Source organism: Salarias fasciatus, chromosome 13 (assembly GCF_902148845.1).
Source record: "Salarias fasciatus chromosome 13, fSalaFa1.1, whole genome shotgun sequence".
In the NCBI taxonomy this organism is placed as follows: domain Eukaryota; kingdom Metazoa; phylum Chordata; class Actinopteri; order Blenniiformes; family Blenniidae; genus Salarias; species Salarias fasciatus.
Window position 1 is genome coordinate 14197546 of NC_043757.1, and position 19418 is coordinate 14216963.

The following is a 19418-nucleotide window of genomic DNA, read 5'->3' on the forward strand; positions in this document are numbered from 1 at the left end:
ATTCAGGGTTGGCTTTCAGAGAGATGCTGTTAGGCACTTAGCATTCATCGCTGGCTGTGAAAGGCAGCGGACGCATATTTTAGTTATCAAACTATTGGCACGTCTAATTTAACTGCCAATTTGTCACCTTGAGCTGCGAGATAAGAGTCTCTTTGAGGGAATGTTTGCCATGCAAGCAGATTTAAAATGGCATAAAAACACTTATTTCCAGATAATTTTGTCAAAGCTTCAGGAGCCGTGATGGACGGTCTGAGGAGGCACATGTGGAGTCAAACCCCTGGCTTAAAAAAAACATCACTGAGATTATGTAACTTGTCATGATGTCAAGCCTACAGGGTCATACCTCGATCAGAGATATTAGTGTTGCTTCTGAGACAGTCGCCGTACATCTTACAGCCAGAAAACTAAATACCTGGCCAATTTCTAACATTTTCCTGAACCTGCCAAAGGTCCTGGGGGTGTAAACCTATGAGAGTCCAGATAAGCGTCAATATTCACGTCTGATTCAGCAATAACTAACTGTGTTTACATGGACACAATTTGGTCTAATCCACTGAAATGAATAGAAATCACATAGTGCTGTTCACATGAACACTCAATAAAGTGACAGGAAGGATGAATACGGACATAAATTTGGTTACACTAATCAAATGTATGTCTCTTTTTGTGTTTCTTTGGAGCTACAACCAGACAATCAAACTCCCTGTTTGGAGTCGGGTCTAGGAGACACGAGCTCAGAGAGACGTATTTGCATGATGTGGCAGCGTCACGTCTCCTGACGCAATTAAAGAGTTGTGCTTTGCCACTGGCATTGTCCTCAAAACACTTTGCAGGAAGTGTCACATGGTGACGTCAGCGAGCAAACAAGTGCGTGTGTGTCTGTGTGTGTGTGTGTGTGTGTGTGTGTGTGTGTGTGTGTGTGTGTGTGTGTGGACTCAGTTCAGAATTAAATTCTCTTCTCAGTGGCCCCTATCTGATTAGAATGTACAGACAGATGTGCTGACATGAAGCAGTGCTGTCGATGGAAACTCAGTCTATATTACACAGTGTAGAAGATCACAATCCCAAGGACCCTTTCATTATACTCCCATTTAACATTTTCAATTAAATAATAGTAATAATAATAAATTAAACAAAGGATAACGTGCATTTTCTTTTATGCACCTTAAATCTGTACAAATGATCTGTTCAAGCGAGCCTTGATCTTTAATACAATACAGTGAGTTACTACTATTCCAGCTGGATCCTGAAGTTTTCCAGTTCGCTGTTCTTTCCTCGATGGTACAGAGCAGCTCAGCCCGCATCATTACTTACTCAAAGTTTCCACAAAGGGAATACCTTTCATTCTAATTTAAAGTTTATTGTATTCATGACTTTTAAAGCTTTGTTTTACATATTTGTCATTTTATCACATAATTCCTGACGGGACCCAGTGAAGAGAACCAAAGTTATCATTGTTATATCTGCCATCTGTATTCTTCAGGTGCATTAATTATCAGAAAAGCAAGTTTCATTTCAATAAAAATCCTGCTGCAGAGAGATTAGCTTCACTCTGTTTTAAAAAGGGACGCTTTGTTTCGACAAACTTTTGACCAACTTGGACACCAGGCAACTAAGAGAGGGAACGTTGTGTCCACCTTAAAAATACAGATCTGAAATATTCCCTCGAGGATTTCTCGTGTAATCAAGTTATTATTTTTAAGTTTCCTATTAGTCTACATTTGCAATCCCACAGAGAGCTACAGGACACTTTATTAAACAAATAATTAGAAAGACAATTTTCCTGTTATGTGATGTGCATAATTTTGGCTCTGCTGTGAAATCCGATTTTCAACAAGGGCTCATTAGATTCAAATAATTCTGTGTGAACAAGAAAAAAAAACCCCCTCTGTAGTTTAGACGTGTGTGAAATAAAAGCCTTTTTGTCGACTCATTATTAGATGTCAACTTGGGCAGCAGAAGCTGTAATCTCGCTTTTCCTCTGATATTTCTCACATTTCCCCCCTCAGAAGCTCACTCTCAGCTCTATTGGTGGCATTTCTGCAAACACTGCTTACGCTCATCCAGAAACTCTCAAAATAGATAAAGTCGCTCATTTTTCACGTCGAGAGACTGTCCGACCTTCGCTGGCGTCGTGGGAGTCATCTCGGCTGATTGACTGTCAGCTCGTAGAAGTACAACACACTGGCCATTATGTCAATGATCTGCAGCGAGCGCTGAATATTTTCATCTAGTAATGGGATTCTGCAGGTGTACTTTAGACATGTATTCAATTACAGTGCAGAGATTGTGATTTTCTGTGGAAAAAAAAAAAGCACAGTGGAGGAAACGGAGGAAGTCACGCCGCCATGGCTCTTCATTTAGACATGCAGGAAACATGTGACAAACACATTTTAAATATTAAAATTAAGGGAGATGAAGGGAAAAAAATCTTCATGGTAGGCTTTGAAATGATTTGACATGGGGCACACACACACACACACACACACACACACACACACACACACACACGCGCGCTGCTCTTATTAATGAACTAATAAAGCCTGCAGCATCCTGCTGGTTCGAGGAAGACTGGCAGAGCTCTTAATTGGGAAGCTGGCAGCTCGTCCAAAGCGCCACAAACCTGCCAGGGCTTGTAAAAGTTGCCTGTTGACAGAGGCGTTAGCATGAGTATACAGAGATAAACCCCATGCTGAGGCTTCTCGGGCCAGACTGTTTGCTTGCTGAGATTAATTCCGACCATGCATGATCTTGTACACACACGATGCCCTTCACAGAGCTAAAGTTAGCCTTTAGGAGGTCAGCTCTTCGAGTACCAGTCGCTCTTGCTTTTATACACAAATCTCGGATGCTGGCCGCACTGTTTCTTACTTATCAAAAGCATTGTCTTTGTCTTGTCACGCTTCACCTTGGCGGTTAAAAAAAAAAATCAAAAGCTCAGTGAATTGTGCCTCACAATTATGAAAAAGGATTCAATAAAAGATCAATCGGCAGCGTGAATGCTGGGTAACTCTGCTGTCATCTCCTACTGAAACCCCCCCAAAAAAGTCAGAATTATCATGAGTCATCTCGATCACAGTCTGTACTGAAAATTAAGCCGAGGCAATAAAGTCAGTCGAGCTTTCCGGGAGGTGATCGAGCATTGATCAAATGAACTGTCGCTGTTGGATTTCTGTGATTAATGAGGTAAAAGGTTGTTTGTAATTCATAGAAGCCGCAATGACTATTTCATCCAGCCAACAAATTTCACCAGATAAAGTCCCAGTTCATAAGAAGCAGCATGCAGTGCAGTATAAAGACATCTGACGGAAGTAACTCATATGAAATCCATCAATCTATCTAAACACATAATCTTCTACGAGGTGAATGAAAGAAAATTCAAACATTTGTCATGTTTTCCCTGCAGGACGGCCACGGCATCACAGTGTGATGTTCTTTTCACACGTTGAATTAGCTCTTAGGCACGTATCGAGTGCTCTACGAGAATCAAATCTACAATTGAAGCGTTTTAAAAATGCAGATCAAACGAGTGGTAACTCAACATTAATTGCATCGGGGGGAGGAGAAAAAAAAAAATCTATTCCGCTCTGTTAGAAATCCCTGCACAGTCTGGATTTATGGGAGAGATAATATCGCAGACTCTTTTATTACCTCGACACTTTTGTCTGATCACTAATCGCTTTTTAGGAGTCTTCCTCAAGCTACTGAAAATTTGTACCACAGTACAGTCGTCATTCAGTTCTTTGAAAAGCACAGTAAAAGCAAAATAAGCCTCAACCTGGGCTTCTAATTGACTGTCTTAATGAAGATGCCTTCACAGTGAGTCAGTGGTTTCAGCTGAAACGATCTCAGTCAGTTAGAAGTTAGTCGGTGATGCACAAACATTTCGGTCAGTTCGGGTTCATCAGTCATTAAAATCCGGTCATTTTAACCGCACACAGTCCCACCATGGGGTGGAGTTTTTGGCATTTATGCCAAATTTGTGTTAACTGCTGCAGGAGATTTATGAAACCGTTAAGGAAAAATCAGCTTGCATTCTGTTTCTTACAAAGGTAAGCTCAGGTTTATTTAGGCTTGCAAATGCATCACAAGTAATGTGAAGCAGCGGCAGTATTTTTAATTAAATTCTTAATTCCATAATAACAGTGGGACACAGGCCCAGCGATTGGTGGGGGAACTGTCTCTGGCATCAAATGAATAGCACTGAAAGTCAAACTGAGTTCACCTGACTTTGTTTCTGAGGGCTAATTTTTCTTTTTTTTTTTTATTGACTTCACATTTGACTTTATGCAGAAAACAAATTACTGCCACATATCTTGTTCAAGCATCTGTGTCAGTGTCAGCGTCCGCGTGCCAAAACGCTCCCGCTGCAGTTTGGCCTCTGATGAAGGCCAAAAGCTCCTCCAGCTGAGAGCAGGATCACCTGTCCTTCACTGCCTCGCGCTCGCCGTCTGAAGCCACATTAGCACGCTGATTAGGTTCGGCTTGTCCTTTGTTTCGTTTTCTTGCATAATTCCGAGCTGACGGGGCTTGTTTTTTTTTGAAGTCACATCTCGCTTCCTGTTAAGCTTTTCCCCTTCAAACTGTTTCGGCTGCCGATAAAAGTCACTGTTTGGAAAACTGCACTCCATAAAGAACATTTGCATGAAGGATATTTGAAATGGGGAGGAAATGTCTGCAAATCATGGCAGACGGCTTTTTTGTGCGAGATGCACAAAATGTAGATTCTTATTTTTCTCTTTTTTGTATGTGTGAGCTCTGTGGGAGCAAAGTGAAAGGAAGGTTTTGCTAAATTACAGAGGTAAGACATTCATTTTCAGACATCGTGGGGGTGATGCACGTTTAGGTTTTTTTTTTTCCCTCTCTGTTGAAGGAGACATTTGAGTGCTTGTGCAAAAAAGGTAGATGCAGAAAAAGAGGAGCGAGCGGGATGAAAATGAATGATACACAAGTCCCTCATTTGGCTCAAACGCTCTGGCACATGCTCCGGCTTTCAGCTGCGACCCGCAGAGAACGTCGCAGGCGCACGCACGCCACTGTGGGAGACGGCTACACAACCCTGTGCCTCTGTCTGCTGCATCCTATTGACTCTGGTTTAGTTTCTGAAGCATAATGTCACACCAGAGGGGGTAGACTGACCGCCGGAGCAGCGGTAGGAATCCTCAAACACGAACATAAATTCAGAATCTTTTTGCCTTTTTTATATGTTGAACCAGGCATCAAAAAAATGTCTTGAACATTGAAATTAAGGTTGAATGTATATGGCCTCCTATAGGATTGTCAGTTTTGCTCAGAAAAGTGCGAAACATGATTGATTTGGAGCAGATATTGATTTTGTCACGCCAATATTACCCAGCATTCAAGCCGATCCATAACGCTGAAGTGGAGACTCAGGGACGTTGCTGTCGTCGAGTGGTTGTTGCGTCACACGCTGCCAAAGTCTGACAACACAACTTTAACTTCGGCATTAACGCAGTTGTTAAAGCGTGGTGCAGTCACACAGAAGAGAAGCCGAAGGAAATGTAAACAGCAGGATGCCTCTGCCACTGCTCACCAGAGGCAGGAAACATCTGTCACCATGGATACTGACAGATGCCTGTTGTGTTACATTATCTGCAGTTTATTTGCAAATCCATAAGATCCCAGAGGCGGGTGCAGAAGCGGTGCGATATAAACTACACGGCCTGGTCTTCAGTTCACACTAAAGGAGAAAAAAAATAATGCAAATGTCCTTTAAAGCAGGAGCGACAACTTTACTTTCTTAATATTCCACACTAAGTCTTTTTGTTTGCATTCACTTTGATAATAATGAATCAGCAACGAAGGCTTTTATTGTTCCTATGCACCTGCAACCGCCTGCTTTTGGAAGCTCCATACCAGTGCATTCTCACCCACTGTAATGATTTTTCAGTCCTTTTGTTACTTTATAAAATATTATTGAATGGGTTCCCTCCTCGTTACCCTGCGTCATTAGTTCTGCCGGCACGCCGCCACAAAAGACTTAAACTGTTGTCGAGGTTGAGCTGCCTGTGTGCATTGAAGGCAGCGCAGACGTTTAATGGGAAATGTTTTACAGCTGAAGCCGCCTGTTCTCTAATAAGAAAATGTGGCTGTTATTCTATAAGATTCATTTCGAGTACAATACCTCATCTTTTCTTGAGCTGCTGCATTAAAGCATGAGCCGCGGCTCTGCCTGCAGTGTATTTATATTCTCTGACAAGCATCAAAAAGTAATAAAGTTTGCCCTCCTCCCTCAAAAAAAAAAAAAAAAAGAACAAAAAAGGAAACATACTGTAGTGCTCCGTTTACACTAATCTGCTTGATGTAGGCAAGACTGTACAAATAATATTCCATCATGTGAGCCCGCTGACTGCAGTACAGTATAGCAGAAATCACAACTGGATTTTAAGCAACTGTTCATGGAAAGCAGTGGGAGTCAGAGGCAAAGTAAGAAATTACAAGACTCAGTATAATTGGCTGCTTGTACTTTGAAAGAGCATTTTCAAACATTTAATCTGACTCATGTACAATCGTAGATAATAATCATCATTGTCATCCTGTGCTGCAATTAGCTGAGTTGTCCAAACTTGTTTTTCATTGTTTAAGTTTCTCTTGACAAATGGTGCAGTAAACAATAGGGTTTAAACAGCAGAAGCACGTGTGAACTTTCTGTGACACATCTGTCGTTTTGCTCCATTTGTCTTCCAGCCTTCAAACTACTTTGACCAACTACACTAGCACATATACAAACAAATGTGTTTTTATTCAGGAATATGGGTTATTAGGCATGTGTACCAGATTCTGCTAAATATTTCCTCATCTTTTTATTTGCATACTTTCTCATGCGATAGGTTCTGTGTTGTACCACTTTTTGGCTCTTGCTCTTGTTTCTGAATCACTTCTCTTGCTCTTCTATTAACTGATTTTCTCCCATATTGGTTTTTCCCAAATTCAGATTTATTTGCTGTAGCATTCAGTAACTGCTCCATCACGATTAATATGAAACCCTAATTGGATTGATCTGGTTTGTAGGTGATAACACTCATGCTATCGTTCTTAGCTGATCACTATCAAAACATGCGCAAACCAATTTAAAGCTTGGAATTCAGCACACTTTTAAGAAAACTGGCCAATATGGGTGAAGGTTTCTGTTCACCTTTGGGACGACCACAGTCACTCACAGTCAAACTGTCATACAGGCAGATTAAAGTTACCCACTAAGTTAACATGCATATTGTTGGGACTGTTGTCCTGTTTCAGTGAGCAGAGATCCTCACATGAACATTGTCTCAGTAAAAGAAGAAGCATCAAGATCATGAAGCAGACTCATGCTGCATGACTCCTCTATTAGGCTTGTCACATTTCCCAAGCTTGATTAATATTTACGGCTTCGACTCAGCGAGAGCACACAACATGCACATTAATTATTGCTAACTTCTTCAGGCTATAAGTTGCTGAAGTCTTGCGAGTTGTTCCATACTGCTCTTTAATTGTTGAATACATTATTTTTCATTTGTAAGAGAGGGGCATGGGGCGCAGAGCAGCAGAGAGAAACTTCATGCTTCTGTCTTCCTCTTATGCAAACACACGCTGGATGCTGTGGACCCACAAAACCTTTGCTTTGTGGTAATAATTCTGGCGGAGAAACGATCCAGTCAGCACTGGTGTACATAGCGCAGGAATAAAAAAAAAAATTGAATAAAAATTAGGGGGAGGAAAAATGAGGTTAGATATTAAACTTACTGGAACAAGGAATTTTTTAATCTCCTCCAAGGCGTGACTCATGCGGGAATAGGCTTCTCCAGGTGGAGCAAAGACTTCAATTAAAACATGGAGATCGTTATTCAGATGGGCGTATTTGGCTTCCCCGCTGTTCCGTAATTCTTCCTCCTGTGAAAGTAAGACAGGTTTTCGTTCATGAAAGAGAACCCCAAATTCAAATGGATGGTATGAATGTTTAATATTACTACATTATGCCAATCGCAATCAACAGCACAATGCAAGCTTGTTTGGATCACAATGCAGTGATTAACGCTTAATGCTCAGTGACGTGTCAATGAGGGCACTGATTAAACGTTCATGTGGAGGGAAGTTTTCTCGATGCAGGTAAAAAGTGTAGCGACCCAGTTAATCCGAGCCAATTTATTTTTATGAAGTAAACATCACCTTTCCTTCATATCCGGATCGATCTGTTAACTTACATGAACCCTGGGAGATAAACACATCAGGAAAAATCAAAATAGGTCAAGTTACCTTTTTATTTCTTTTTTTTTTTTATTTGCTCGGAGCGCACACTTATAATGAATGAGATTAGTGTTGCACTCATTTTGTCGAAAAAGGAAAATGGGGGGAAAAAAAAAGCTGTCTATTTTCAATCCGGATATCCTACATTCACACAAATATTTTTATTCCTCGAGCCGAGGATGCTTTTTTTGATGTGCTTTTTATTATTCACAAATTAAATGAGATGCAGCCAAACACTATGTGGTTGCTTTAAAATGAGCTGAATCACTTTTATTCGTAAGGTTATGAGTGAACGCTGGCTGCGGAGCATTCTTGATCGTTTGTTGACATGCTCACTTTTTCAAGTGGGAGACATCTACGCCTGTATTTATAAATTCAGAGAGATCTGATGATATCTCTTTACTGAATGTGATCACACTCTCAGAAGAAAAGAAATGGGTTTATGCAATATGATGCTTGTATATTTCAGCACTAATCAGCATTGTTTAGACGCATGCTGTCGTTCTGTAGTTACATTTGTTAATATTAACAAGCCGAGGCTGCAGGAACGTTCCTAACTGAGTAGATGTTTGGAAATTAATAAGTTCAGGTCAGCAGGACTCTTCACTCCAGGAACCGTTTGTACTGAATTTCAATCGAAGAGTCCAAGTCGTTAAAACATTTCTGCAGGGACCAAAACTGACCAGACTCCCATTGGAATTCCATGTGGCCCCCTGGGGTCTGCGTTTGACAGAACGCCAGGCAAAAAATAATGAGGAAAAGGAGATTTTGATGTGTAGATGACACGAAGATCCAGAAAATGTTATGTGGTGAGTGTTTCTCCTGATGTACTATAAATTGTACTGTGTGATGTGTTGAAGTGGTGAAGGCCTCTCCACAGTCTCCTCTTCTAAATCAGGCTCACCGAAACACTCAAACAGACAGACTTCTACAACCCTCGTGAAAAGAAAATGACAAAGTCGTTCCATTAAAGAGAAACCGAGGAAAAAGCAGAAAAGTTGAGTCCAAGTCTGGCATCACACAAGGACACAGAAAAGTCTGTAGGGCTTAAACAAGCAGTCAGAGTCGCCGGAATGGGCGGCAGAGACGAATGTCAACAATACGGAACAAGGCAGCAGGCTGATCAGCAGATTAGGAACAGGTGTGCCGAGTGGGCAGACAAAATAAAGACCGCCTTCGAAATCCCCCCAAATCCATGCAAATTGCTTATTTATTCATTTGCTCGATATCAACATTTTGTTGAGAACATTATCAGAGCTAAACAAACACGAGTGCTTCAGCCATGAAATGAAAGCAAACATCCAGTCCTAAAAACAAAACCCTCACTGGAGAGATAGCAAAAAGGCGCAAGGAAAGAAAGAAAGAATAAAATACCAATGCAAGAAGCAGATGTTTAATTTGGACACAATTCTTTGAGTTCGCATAAGGCACTGAAGTAAATAAAAGTTTTTAGTCCAAATAGTTAACTATTCCCAAGTCTTATGACAAGAAAAAAGCAATTGTCTTACAGTGGCAGCCCAAGCCCAGAGGGACTCTCTACCTGAGGCTTCAAAGATTTGTTTGATTTATTTAGTATACAGCCTGTGGGATCCAGAACAAATGGAGCCAGGTGAATCACAAAATTGAAGTTGCACACTGGATACTATCAGAAATGCTGTGAGACGCAGAGTGGAAATGTTTTGTCCAGTTCAGACAAGCAGTTACAAACACCGCTGAATCATGCCAGAATAAAGAAACTTGACTAAGAAACTTTGCTTTTTTTTTATTAATTTCTCCCACACTGCCATAGTTTTCAAGTATTTTGCTCAAGGACACCTTGATGGCGGCTATTAAAGGAAGTTACTGCCGCCGATGCATTTTTGCCTATCAACCAATCTATGAAGTTAAAGTTTTTGTCCTTGCATTTCACTGCCTGTCCCTCCCCTCGGGGAGACGTCTTCTTTAATTAAAAACTGCTCCTGAGATTTCAGCCTGCGCGTTTGCCGTCACTGAACTCATCTGTTCGGAGATCAGACTGGACTGACCAGATGACTGCGTCCACTGCAGGAATGCACGAGAAAGCGTTTCAGACAAGAAAGCAGCACAGACACCAGTTTGAGCGTCTGTGAGGGATATATGAGGGAATAAGCCGCTGTGATGCAAACTTTCTGAGCCTCAAAGGTTACTCTCAGAGCTTCACTGATGCGCCAAAACTGAAGGGCTAGATGAGGCAGCAGAAATGGCAACGTGCTTTCGCATGTAACGGGATTTTGGCCGTGCCTGTTTAACACCGTCTTGCGGCCAGCTGCCCTGAACGGCAGCCAGCCGTCCAGTCGTGACCCCGGGGAGCCGGCCTCATCACGAAATCCTTCAGACCGGCTCGGCCCGCACATAAAATCAATACGACACACGGAAAAAAAAAACAAAAAAAAAAGGCCAACACTAATCGGATCATTCATTACCTAGCCATCAATGGTAAGACCGGACCGTTAAGAGTTTATTATTGTCCCTCTGCGCCGGCTGAATGCAGCGTGTCTCCCACAGAGAATTTCCATGTTAGTGATACTGATTTGCACTGATACACACCGATAGAATAATGATCCCTAATGCCCTGTTTAAAGCGGCATCGTAAACAAGCACTGCATTCAGGTAAATAAACCGTTATGTTACTCACAGTTTGACTGTTAATAATATTTTAGTGCCTCTAATTTAACACACCAAAGACACGCTATTGCACCACATGAGTAAACTCAATGGATTAGTGGCAGCGAGCCAAACTTTCAAATGAACTCCGGCTCTGGCCAAAGCACGTCCGCATACTTCATGGTACGAAACATCTCAGCATTCTCTACTGCTGTCTAAATTACTCAGTTAGGTCTGAGAGGAAATCTGTGTAGCTAGTATTTGTTACTAATCAAAAATCAAGTACTGTTATTTAAAGATTGTTAATCTTATTTATGTCTTTTCATTGATCTAAAACATTAAAACTGCATATTATACACAGAGAAATCTACAAAAAGATTAAAGACAACAGGAGGCCACAACATATTGCAAAATATTGCAGGAGTGTAAAAAATATAAATGCACTGACAGAGAAAAAAGCAGAAAGGTGCAATCAAGGAAATGTGACCATCTGTTGAAATTTCAGTCTTAATTTTTCCATTTCTGATTGATTCTGTTTTTATGGCATTTGCATGTCACCATGTACAATATGTTCTGAGGAGCATCTGTTTTTAAATAAGTATTTTTTTGACAGACCTAAAGCAATGACAGCCAGTTTCTGCTTCAGGGCTTACAATACATCTTGCATTAGCAGATTTCTCTGAAAGAAACAATCGTCAAAGAGTTTGTCTGCATCATCCAACTCTGCTCTTCTTCCAGCCAACGGTCACAAAGGTAAGGTGTGTGTGTGTGTGTGTGTGTGTGTGTGTGCGTGCAAGTGTCCATTCATAAAACACTGCAAACACATTTTTTCTTAACATGTGTAGGGAGAGTCATTTCATCCTCAAAAGCAAGTTTGCATTGGCCTGGGAAAAGTGAGCAGGTGTGTTGGCTTGAGCTGAAAGTACGTGTCAGTTATAGAACACTGCCTTCGCGCTTGTATCATACAAAAAAACAAAAAGACCCAACTCTCTGCTTTCTTCATCAGGAACAACAACTCTGCCCATATGTCACACTTTAATCTGCTGGAGTAAAAAAGCATCTTTTGTAGACTCCGTATCTTTCTTATTCACACTGATTTGGAACCTGCAGGGTGTGTTTGGCCAGCTGCGCCCATCGCGCAACAACAGTGAAACTGCCCTTTCCCATGAGAAAACACACACACACACACACACACACACACACACACACACACACACACACACACACACACACACACACACACACACACACACACACACACACACACACACTGAATCACACATGCAGGTAATTAAGAGTCAGCTATTACCCTGAGACTCCCGTCCTTTAGAAATATGTGAGGCACGATTTCTATAACCCACAATGCCGCCACGCTGGCCCTCGTGTGGACCTTGTAAAAGTTGAACAAGCAGGTCTCTCTGATGCGTCTGACGGTCAATGTTGTCTCGTCAAAGAGAAATAAAACAGACTGTATTTAATATGCACGGATGATCGCACACTAGCATGTATAAAGATGTACCAAAGCATTTCTGGCCACCTGGGAGCCGATGAAAGACGCGGTGAACTCTGGATTAGACTCGCCAGCTACATTTCAGATCTTTTATTTGGAGAGGTGTTATCTGGCCACCAGATAAACCCAATATTCTCTCTGTTTTTCCGCCTGGTCTTTGGTCGCGATGAGGTCTTATCTCTTCTGCCAAATGCCTTATTATGGCTCACATGCTCCTCCGGTGGCTGCCTGCTCTTTGGTCTTGATGAGTTTAAAAAGATTTGGCACTAAAGATCATTTTAACATTTAAATTTGAAGTCTCTATGAATTAATTTCTTAAAAAAAAAGAAAAAAAAAGGGTTATATGAGATAATTGATTTTATCATGATTTTCTCTCAAAACCCACTGGAACACCCTCTCAAAAGGTGAAGACGGATGCACATTTTCACGATAATCCTCTGTAAGTTCATCCATATTAAAAGCGAACTCTTCCACAGTGTCGCTTTGTCATTTTATACTTTTGGAGGTAAAAATATTGATTGCAGCCACTTTGAAGTCATTGAAACAGCCACTCCATTATTTTACCCTGGACATGCTCTTGATGTATTGAAATGCAGCTCCAGTTTCAGGAAAGAGGTGGTAAGAGAGCGAGTCTTTTGTCATGTCAAGCTGTCTGAATCAGAGGCTACGGTAATAATAGCAGTGTAACTCTATAGTAGCACACTGAGACCTGTTATGAGTGTGAATACCAGATCCAGCAGGCTGTCTGTGTGCATGCTCGGATACGTTCGGCTCCAGGGGACCACAAGTCAGCAGGATAAATGACTTTGGCAAAAAGATTCATTACTTTGCATTCATAATTGACTTTTACAGAATGTGCTATTAAACAACAAAGAGAAAAAAAACATTCCAATTTTCGGCTACATATGTTTGTCAAGTGAAAGCTATTAATTCTGTTAGGGGTGTAATTCATCTCAGTTATTGCTGAGATGGTGTCTGTTGAAATATTCCGCTGTGCTTTGGCAGAATCTGAAGAGCGCTGTTTCTCTTTGACCAGCCAAACAGCCATATTTCAAACAGACAAATCAATATGTGCCTCACCTTGCCTTTATCCCTCATGGAGCCTTTTCCAAGGATGGACATCTTCACTCCTGTCTCTTCTTGTAATCGCTTCATAGAATTTCCCCGTGGCCCCAGCAGCTTCCCGACAAAATTAAACTGTGACACAGGAGGGAGAAAGAGAACATATCTTATCAACAGTTCCACATATGTAAGGAATAATTCTCTATCTTTGCTTGAGGACAAATGTTTCTCTGAAGTAATGTCTGTATGCAAAAAGCATTGCATCTTTTTGCAGCAGAAAAGGTTAAAAATAAGAGCTGCTTGCTTCTCATGAATCATCTATTATCAATAAAATCTCATATTCCATTTACCTTTCATTCATCATGTGAGAAGAAGCTGTAATGAAGTCTGATAAATCAATATAATTGCACTTTGTAAAGAGCACATTAAATGTGTGTGTGGATCTCCTGGGTTGTCCAAAAGAACAAATGTGTCGATGTGCGCTCGTGCCCATCCTGTATCTCAGACACTTTTAGGGTCATAAGTGTTATGCTAAAAGAAGGGATCGTGGACTCAAACCAATAATGTTCCTGAAACTGTTCCAGAGGTCAGCTCTGAGATAAAGTCAGAAATAATGAGTTTCTTCCCAGTGGGAAATTAAGTAATACTATCCAGATGACAAACTATCAGATTCAAGCCGCGGGCCTCTGACTATCATTTCCCTCTCACTGTGCACCAGCTAGTGTTCGTATTGAGAGAGGCTGCTGTGGATTGTTGCTGGCACAACACTGCTGAGATTAGTGGTGATTGATCCGAGAGGTCAAACTTAGAGAACCCAACTGTGGTCAAATGAGTAGTTTCTAAAAAAAAAACAGATGAGAAGATGATGAGACCATAACTGTTTTTTTGTTTTTTGTTTTTTTTTTTAATTTTCATTGAAGGCTTTAGCTTCCAAATGTGATCGTGAGAGACCACCTCCTGAGCTGAACAGGTGGTCAGCCGCCCACCACTACACACACTCCGGCCAACCCTAAAATGATATTAACCTTTTCACTGAAGCGGCCTCTCCCACTGCGACTGAACAGCTAATAACTTTCCCGGCCAGCTGTGTGCGGCTGCTGCAACTCAACTCCAACAACTGCACACTCAGCCGATTTCATGAACATCATTAACATCATGAGTGAACGCTACATCCAGGATAGAGAGGCGCCCGGGGATGCAGAGATGAAACTGTGGGGAGGGGGGGGGGGGGAAGGGAAAGTGAAACCCTCTGCATCCCTCCTGTCCTTGCCTGTCCTCTGATCTGAATGATTAAGGCACCTCTGTGGATGCCTTTCTTCACAGGAGCTGCCTTGACAGGACTATCCCATAGCTGGCAGGGAGCGCCGGAGCAGATGGTGGCTGCAGCTACGTCGAGAACGCGCTCGCTGGGCGGTAGAAGAAGAGTGGCCTGTTTTCATTAAGCTAATGAATGTCTGGAGCCACTCCGCCGCTCCACGGTGAGCAATTTGGGCTTCAGAAAGGGGTATAGTTCAGTGTTAAATGAGGTTTGAAATGATGCTATGTACCCCCTACAGTGTCAACACTGACGACTATGCAGATATTAGGAGGAAGAGTGTTGTGGATGTAACAATTTCTGAACCGATACGCAATGTTTCAATCCGTGTGGGGTTTTTTTTTTTTTTTTCTGTATCCTCAACGCTAAATGAAAGAGCTTTTATTTAAAATTCAAGTCTGACACATCCATATCCAAGTTAATTCTAAGTGACTTTCATACGAAGTTTTCCATTTTGTACGCTATAAGTCAACAAAGGGTGAAGCGGGAGGTTAAGGTTGAGTCATGCTGCGCCGGCGGGAAGCCGCAAACCTGACAATGCAGCTGAGCAAGGCAGCTTCCACAAAGACCTCACTTTCAACAAGATAATCATGAATTTATAGTAAAGATTTAAAGTAAGAAAGAAAAAGAAAAGAAATCTGCAGTGGCCTTGAGAGCTTAGTGCCCTGCAACTTGATGCAAACGCCAGCAAACTGAAAATCCCCGTTCAATACTGTAGGTCGCATGATGACAAAACCCAACAACTGAACACAATTCTCCATGAACGTATCATGTTTGTTTCTGTTGTTCTATGTGTACAAACCGATGAATGTGCTTCTCAGCCTCCTCACGCGGCTCTTCTCCAAGGTCAGGCCTGCTGATTTCACACGTTAAAGTCTGTTTACAGGTCTACGATACTGCTGCGAATATGAGGGAAAAGCACCTTCTGTGGCTCCTGAGGGAGCTGTGTGAAGTGTGACAAGCTGCCTCAAGTGGTGTCACTGTCCTTTTTTAAACTGTCCGTCACCGAGTCCAGCGGTGCGACAGCAGCGTGTCGGTAAACCGGTGGAGAACGCTTCTAAAGCTGCTGCATGCTGAGCTATCTAAGGACAAAGCAGACAGAGTCTGTGATTTACATTTATCTTCTCGAAGTGACAGACTGAAAGTCACCAGTAAATTATTTACAGACCGAGGCACCAACAAAAGTTATTGAAATCTTTAAGAGAGAGAAAAAAAAAAACCTTACTTTCAGTTATTCATGGAGGCTGTGCGCTTGCTATGTTTAAAAACTGGCTTTGGCTGTGACTGCCACTTAATATGAGATTTCTTGTTTCCATAAAGACATGTAAATCAGTGCATAAAAATGTGTTTTCCACAACAGAAGCACAGAGTCAGGGAGGATTCACAATGTTTAAAACCTGGAAGCCACAGAGGCTGAAACACACAGTTGGCGTTAGTCGTGCTTCTCTTGCATTTATCATCCAGAGTGGCATCATTTCTGATGACAAACTCTCACCTCACAGCAAGAGACACCCTGGTTGAACCCTGTGGAGTTTGCATGTTCTCCATGGATGGAAGGATGGATAATACAGTCAGCAGTACTTTCAAGGGGCTTAATGGTGAAAATATTCAAATCACAGTCACTAATCCTTTAATAACCACAGCCCCACTAAGCATGACGTTGTTAATATTCATGTGGACTTTGTTAATTCATGTCTGACCATATGTAACTTATGTAAAACACCGCAGGCCCTGATGTCTATAGAAGGACACCTTCATAATGTGTTTGTTGCGAGGAATGTAGCTGCTGGCTGCAGGATGGCTTTTTTTTTTTTTTTTTAATGCAGCGCTGTGTGAGTGAGGTTCCTTACAAGGCTGAGTTCTTGAGAAGACAAAGTGCTATCCTGTCTGAGAGTCACCGCTGCACAAAGAAACATTTCCCCTTCACTCAAAAATAATAATACTTTGAAAATGCACTACACTTTCATGGCCTCATTTTTCATGCTGTTAAATTTGAAGTAATACAATTTGTACATCAAAGAGCACACTGGCTAACAAATACATACAAATTAAAATCAAAGCAACCACAGAATGACTTTCTGGACTTTCTGAGCCAACGTTACATGTTTCCAGGCCCCACGACAAGCTCAGTTTCTTGGGAAGCGCGGGAATACTGACATTTTGCGACTTGTCAAGGCACTGTAGCGTTGCATATCTCATAACAACTTTTTCAGCTTTCATTTGGGAAAACCTGCCGCCCTTTTATGCAGTGCACCGGGGTCATCCAAGCTCTGCAGATGTCCTGAGGCACTTACTGCCAGGTTAGCGAGCTGTGCTATTGGGGAAGTCCAGGTCCTGTCTGATAGGAGGATTAAAGCCTCAGGTAGAGGTTTATGCTTTAATGACAGCCAGGGATGACTGGGTTGTGAGCGTGTCCCATCGGCTCCCCAGACATTAAAGAAAGCAGACGAGTGGCTGTTAGAAGCGGCTGTGACAGGGGGAGGATTTACCGCTCACCTGGTGAGCTTTTCAGGAAAGCTTCCAAATCATTGGAGTGTTTGAAGAGAGGCTGTCTGTCAATGTTAATGCTAATCACTGGCATTAGATACTAAAGCGCGGCTCTACAACCATTTATCTCAGTAGCAGATGTTGTCTCTGAAGAAAACAATTATGAAGATCAAAAAAAAAAATGAAAAAACAACGCATCAAAATGTGCACATGATGTGTAGTATTGAACACGGGATTATACTGAACACCATGTGCAAAGTAATTACATAATCAAACCCAAAAAATAGATTAAATGTTGAGTTTTAATTCACAAGAGGTGACCTTGCTGTCGTCATGCACACACTGTGAACACCGAAAGCCATGGAAATGTGACATTTCCCATCAACATGTAAATCCTGGTCTGTAAACAAAACAAATCTTGTAAATTCCAGCAGGTGACGAAGAAGCCTGAGCCAAAGCATGCAGCAGCGAGCGGAGCCAAAGTGAAGCAAAGCTCGCAAAAGCTGCTTAAGACCTTGAACCTGTTTGAGACAAGACAGTTTTGCTATCGGAGCAGCAGCTACAAAGCTATCCTGTTAGAACACGGACAAATCAGTTCATTCAACATGAGCTCTCTTCTGCAAAGTCTCTAACAAGCCACGGCTTCAAAATGAGAAATGCACATACTTTGCATTTATTTCCTACTACTTTCTCAACAAACGGAGGCAGAACTTTACAAATCCTGCTCGGAATGCAACAGAAATAAGTGGAGACAAAAAGGAGGGTCTGCATGCCGTGTCTGAAATCCACATCTACATGCAGGACAATTAGAGGACAAATATTCAATAAATAACCCCACTTTCACTGTTTTGGAAATTCTAAATCATAAGAGACCAGTCAAGCTATCATTCATCAATTAAACTGTGTTTCTGCCCTTCCAAAGCATTGTCTCATCCAAACAGCAAGCACTTCATCCATCTTATATACTGCTTCATCCAATTTGGCTTTTGCAGGGTGCTGGAGTTAATCCCAGCGGAAAAAAAAAAGAGTGAAGACAGGGTCGCCAGGACAAACATGCAGACACAAACCACACGCGCAAATATTCGCAATGACAGGCTCTTTAGGGCCACCAGTTAATGTTTCTGGACTGTGAGAGGAAACTGGAGAATCCACACACAGGGAGAACTTGCAAAACTCCACATGAACCTGCATCTTGTGCTAACCACCAGTACATCCAGAGCTGTACCTGTATTTTTCTGGCTCCGCTTGTAGCTTTTTCAGCATTAGTAATGATTTGCTGTGACAATCTCCAGCTCTACGCAGCTCATTCACTTCAGATGTGCACTTTACTTTGGGAAAACAGTGTAATTCAACAGCACTCTCGAAAAAATCAAGGCAATTGGTCCAGATTGGACTTCGAGAATGTACTAAAAATGTTTTAAATAGACACAGAGCTACAACACGGAGAAACATTTCATCTATATCATATCTCACCGGCAGCATTGTAGCAGACAAAGTCATCACACACACATCGACACCGTATGTTCCCAAAGTGGAGCTGTGATGTTATCAAACACGTCCTTAATTTTAATTCACACTCTGTACTCCCTCTACTGTATTCACAACTTATCTGAGCGCAACACCTTTCCACATGACAGACCTTTCTATGGGACACCGACATCTCCGGGTGAACAAAAATGGGATTTCTGTATGGGTAGAGCTGCAGCTGCAGCACTATTTAAAGGTCACAAAAACCCACAAGTGATAAGCTCAAAATCGTGGCATCCACAACAGCAAAATACAATTTAGTGAGCTCTGGGGCTTTGGAAGAACCTGCAAAATGGATAGTTAAAGGAAATACTGCAATGTAAGTTCAAAATAGCCTGTTTGTATGAGATAAGGGAATTCTAATTAAGTGCAAAAGTTTTATATATAAATTTACAGACATACCTACATACATACATGTTCATATTTTGCCTTCTGCAGAACAATCCCAGTGCTTGAGTCAAAATATCTGACAATGCCTGCATTGAAAATCCATTTCATGCCCCAAGGTTATGAGATGCTGATCAAGCTGTCTCCTCAAACAGTGAGGGATGGATTCTAGTAATGACTATGCTGATTATCCTCATAAATTTTTGCTGAGTTAATAATAATCTCAGAGTGAATTTCCAAGACTTGCATGACAAACATTTATTG

General features: G+C 41.6%; 1 protein-coding gene across 2 annotated transcripts in view; it reads right to left on the bottom strand.

Annotated features, from left to right (window-relative positions):
* The window catches only part of khdrbs2 (KH domain containing, RNA binding, signal transduction associated 2), a 61592-nt gene that overhangs the window by 23126 nt on the left and 19048 nt on the right, over positions 1 to 19418 (bottom strand). For both annotated transcript variants that reach the window (XM_030106715.1, XM_030106714.1), the window contains exons 3-4: positions 13457 to 13573; positions 7744 to 7890 (exon numbers count right to left, since the gene is read on the bottom strand). In XM_030106715.1, coding sequence (XP_029962575.1) covers positions 7744 to 7890; positions 13457 to 13573 — 264 coding nt within the window. The remainder of the gene's footprint in view (positions 1 to 7743; positions 7891 to 13456; positions 13574 to 19418) is intronic.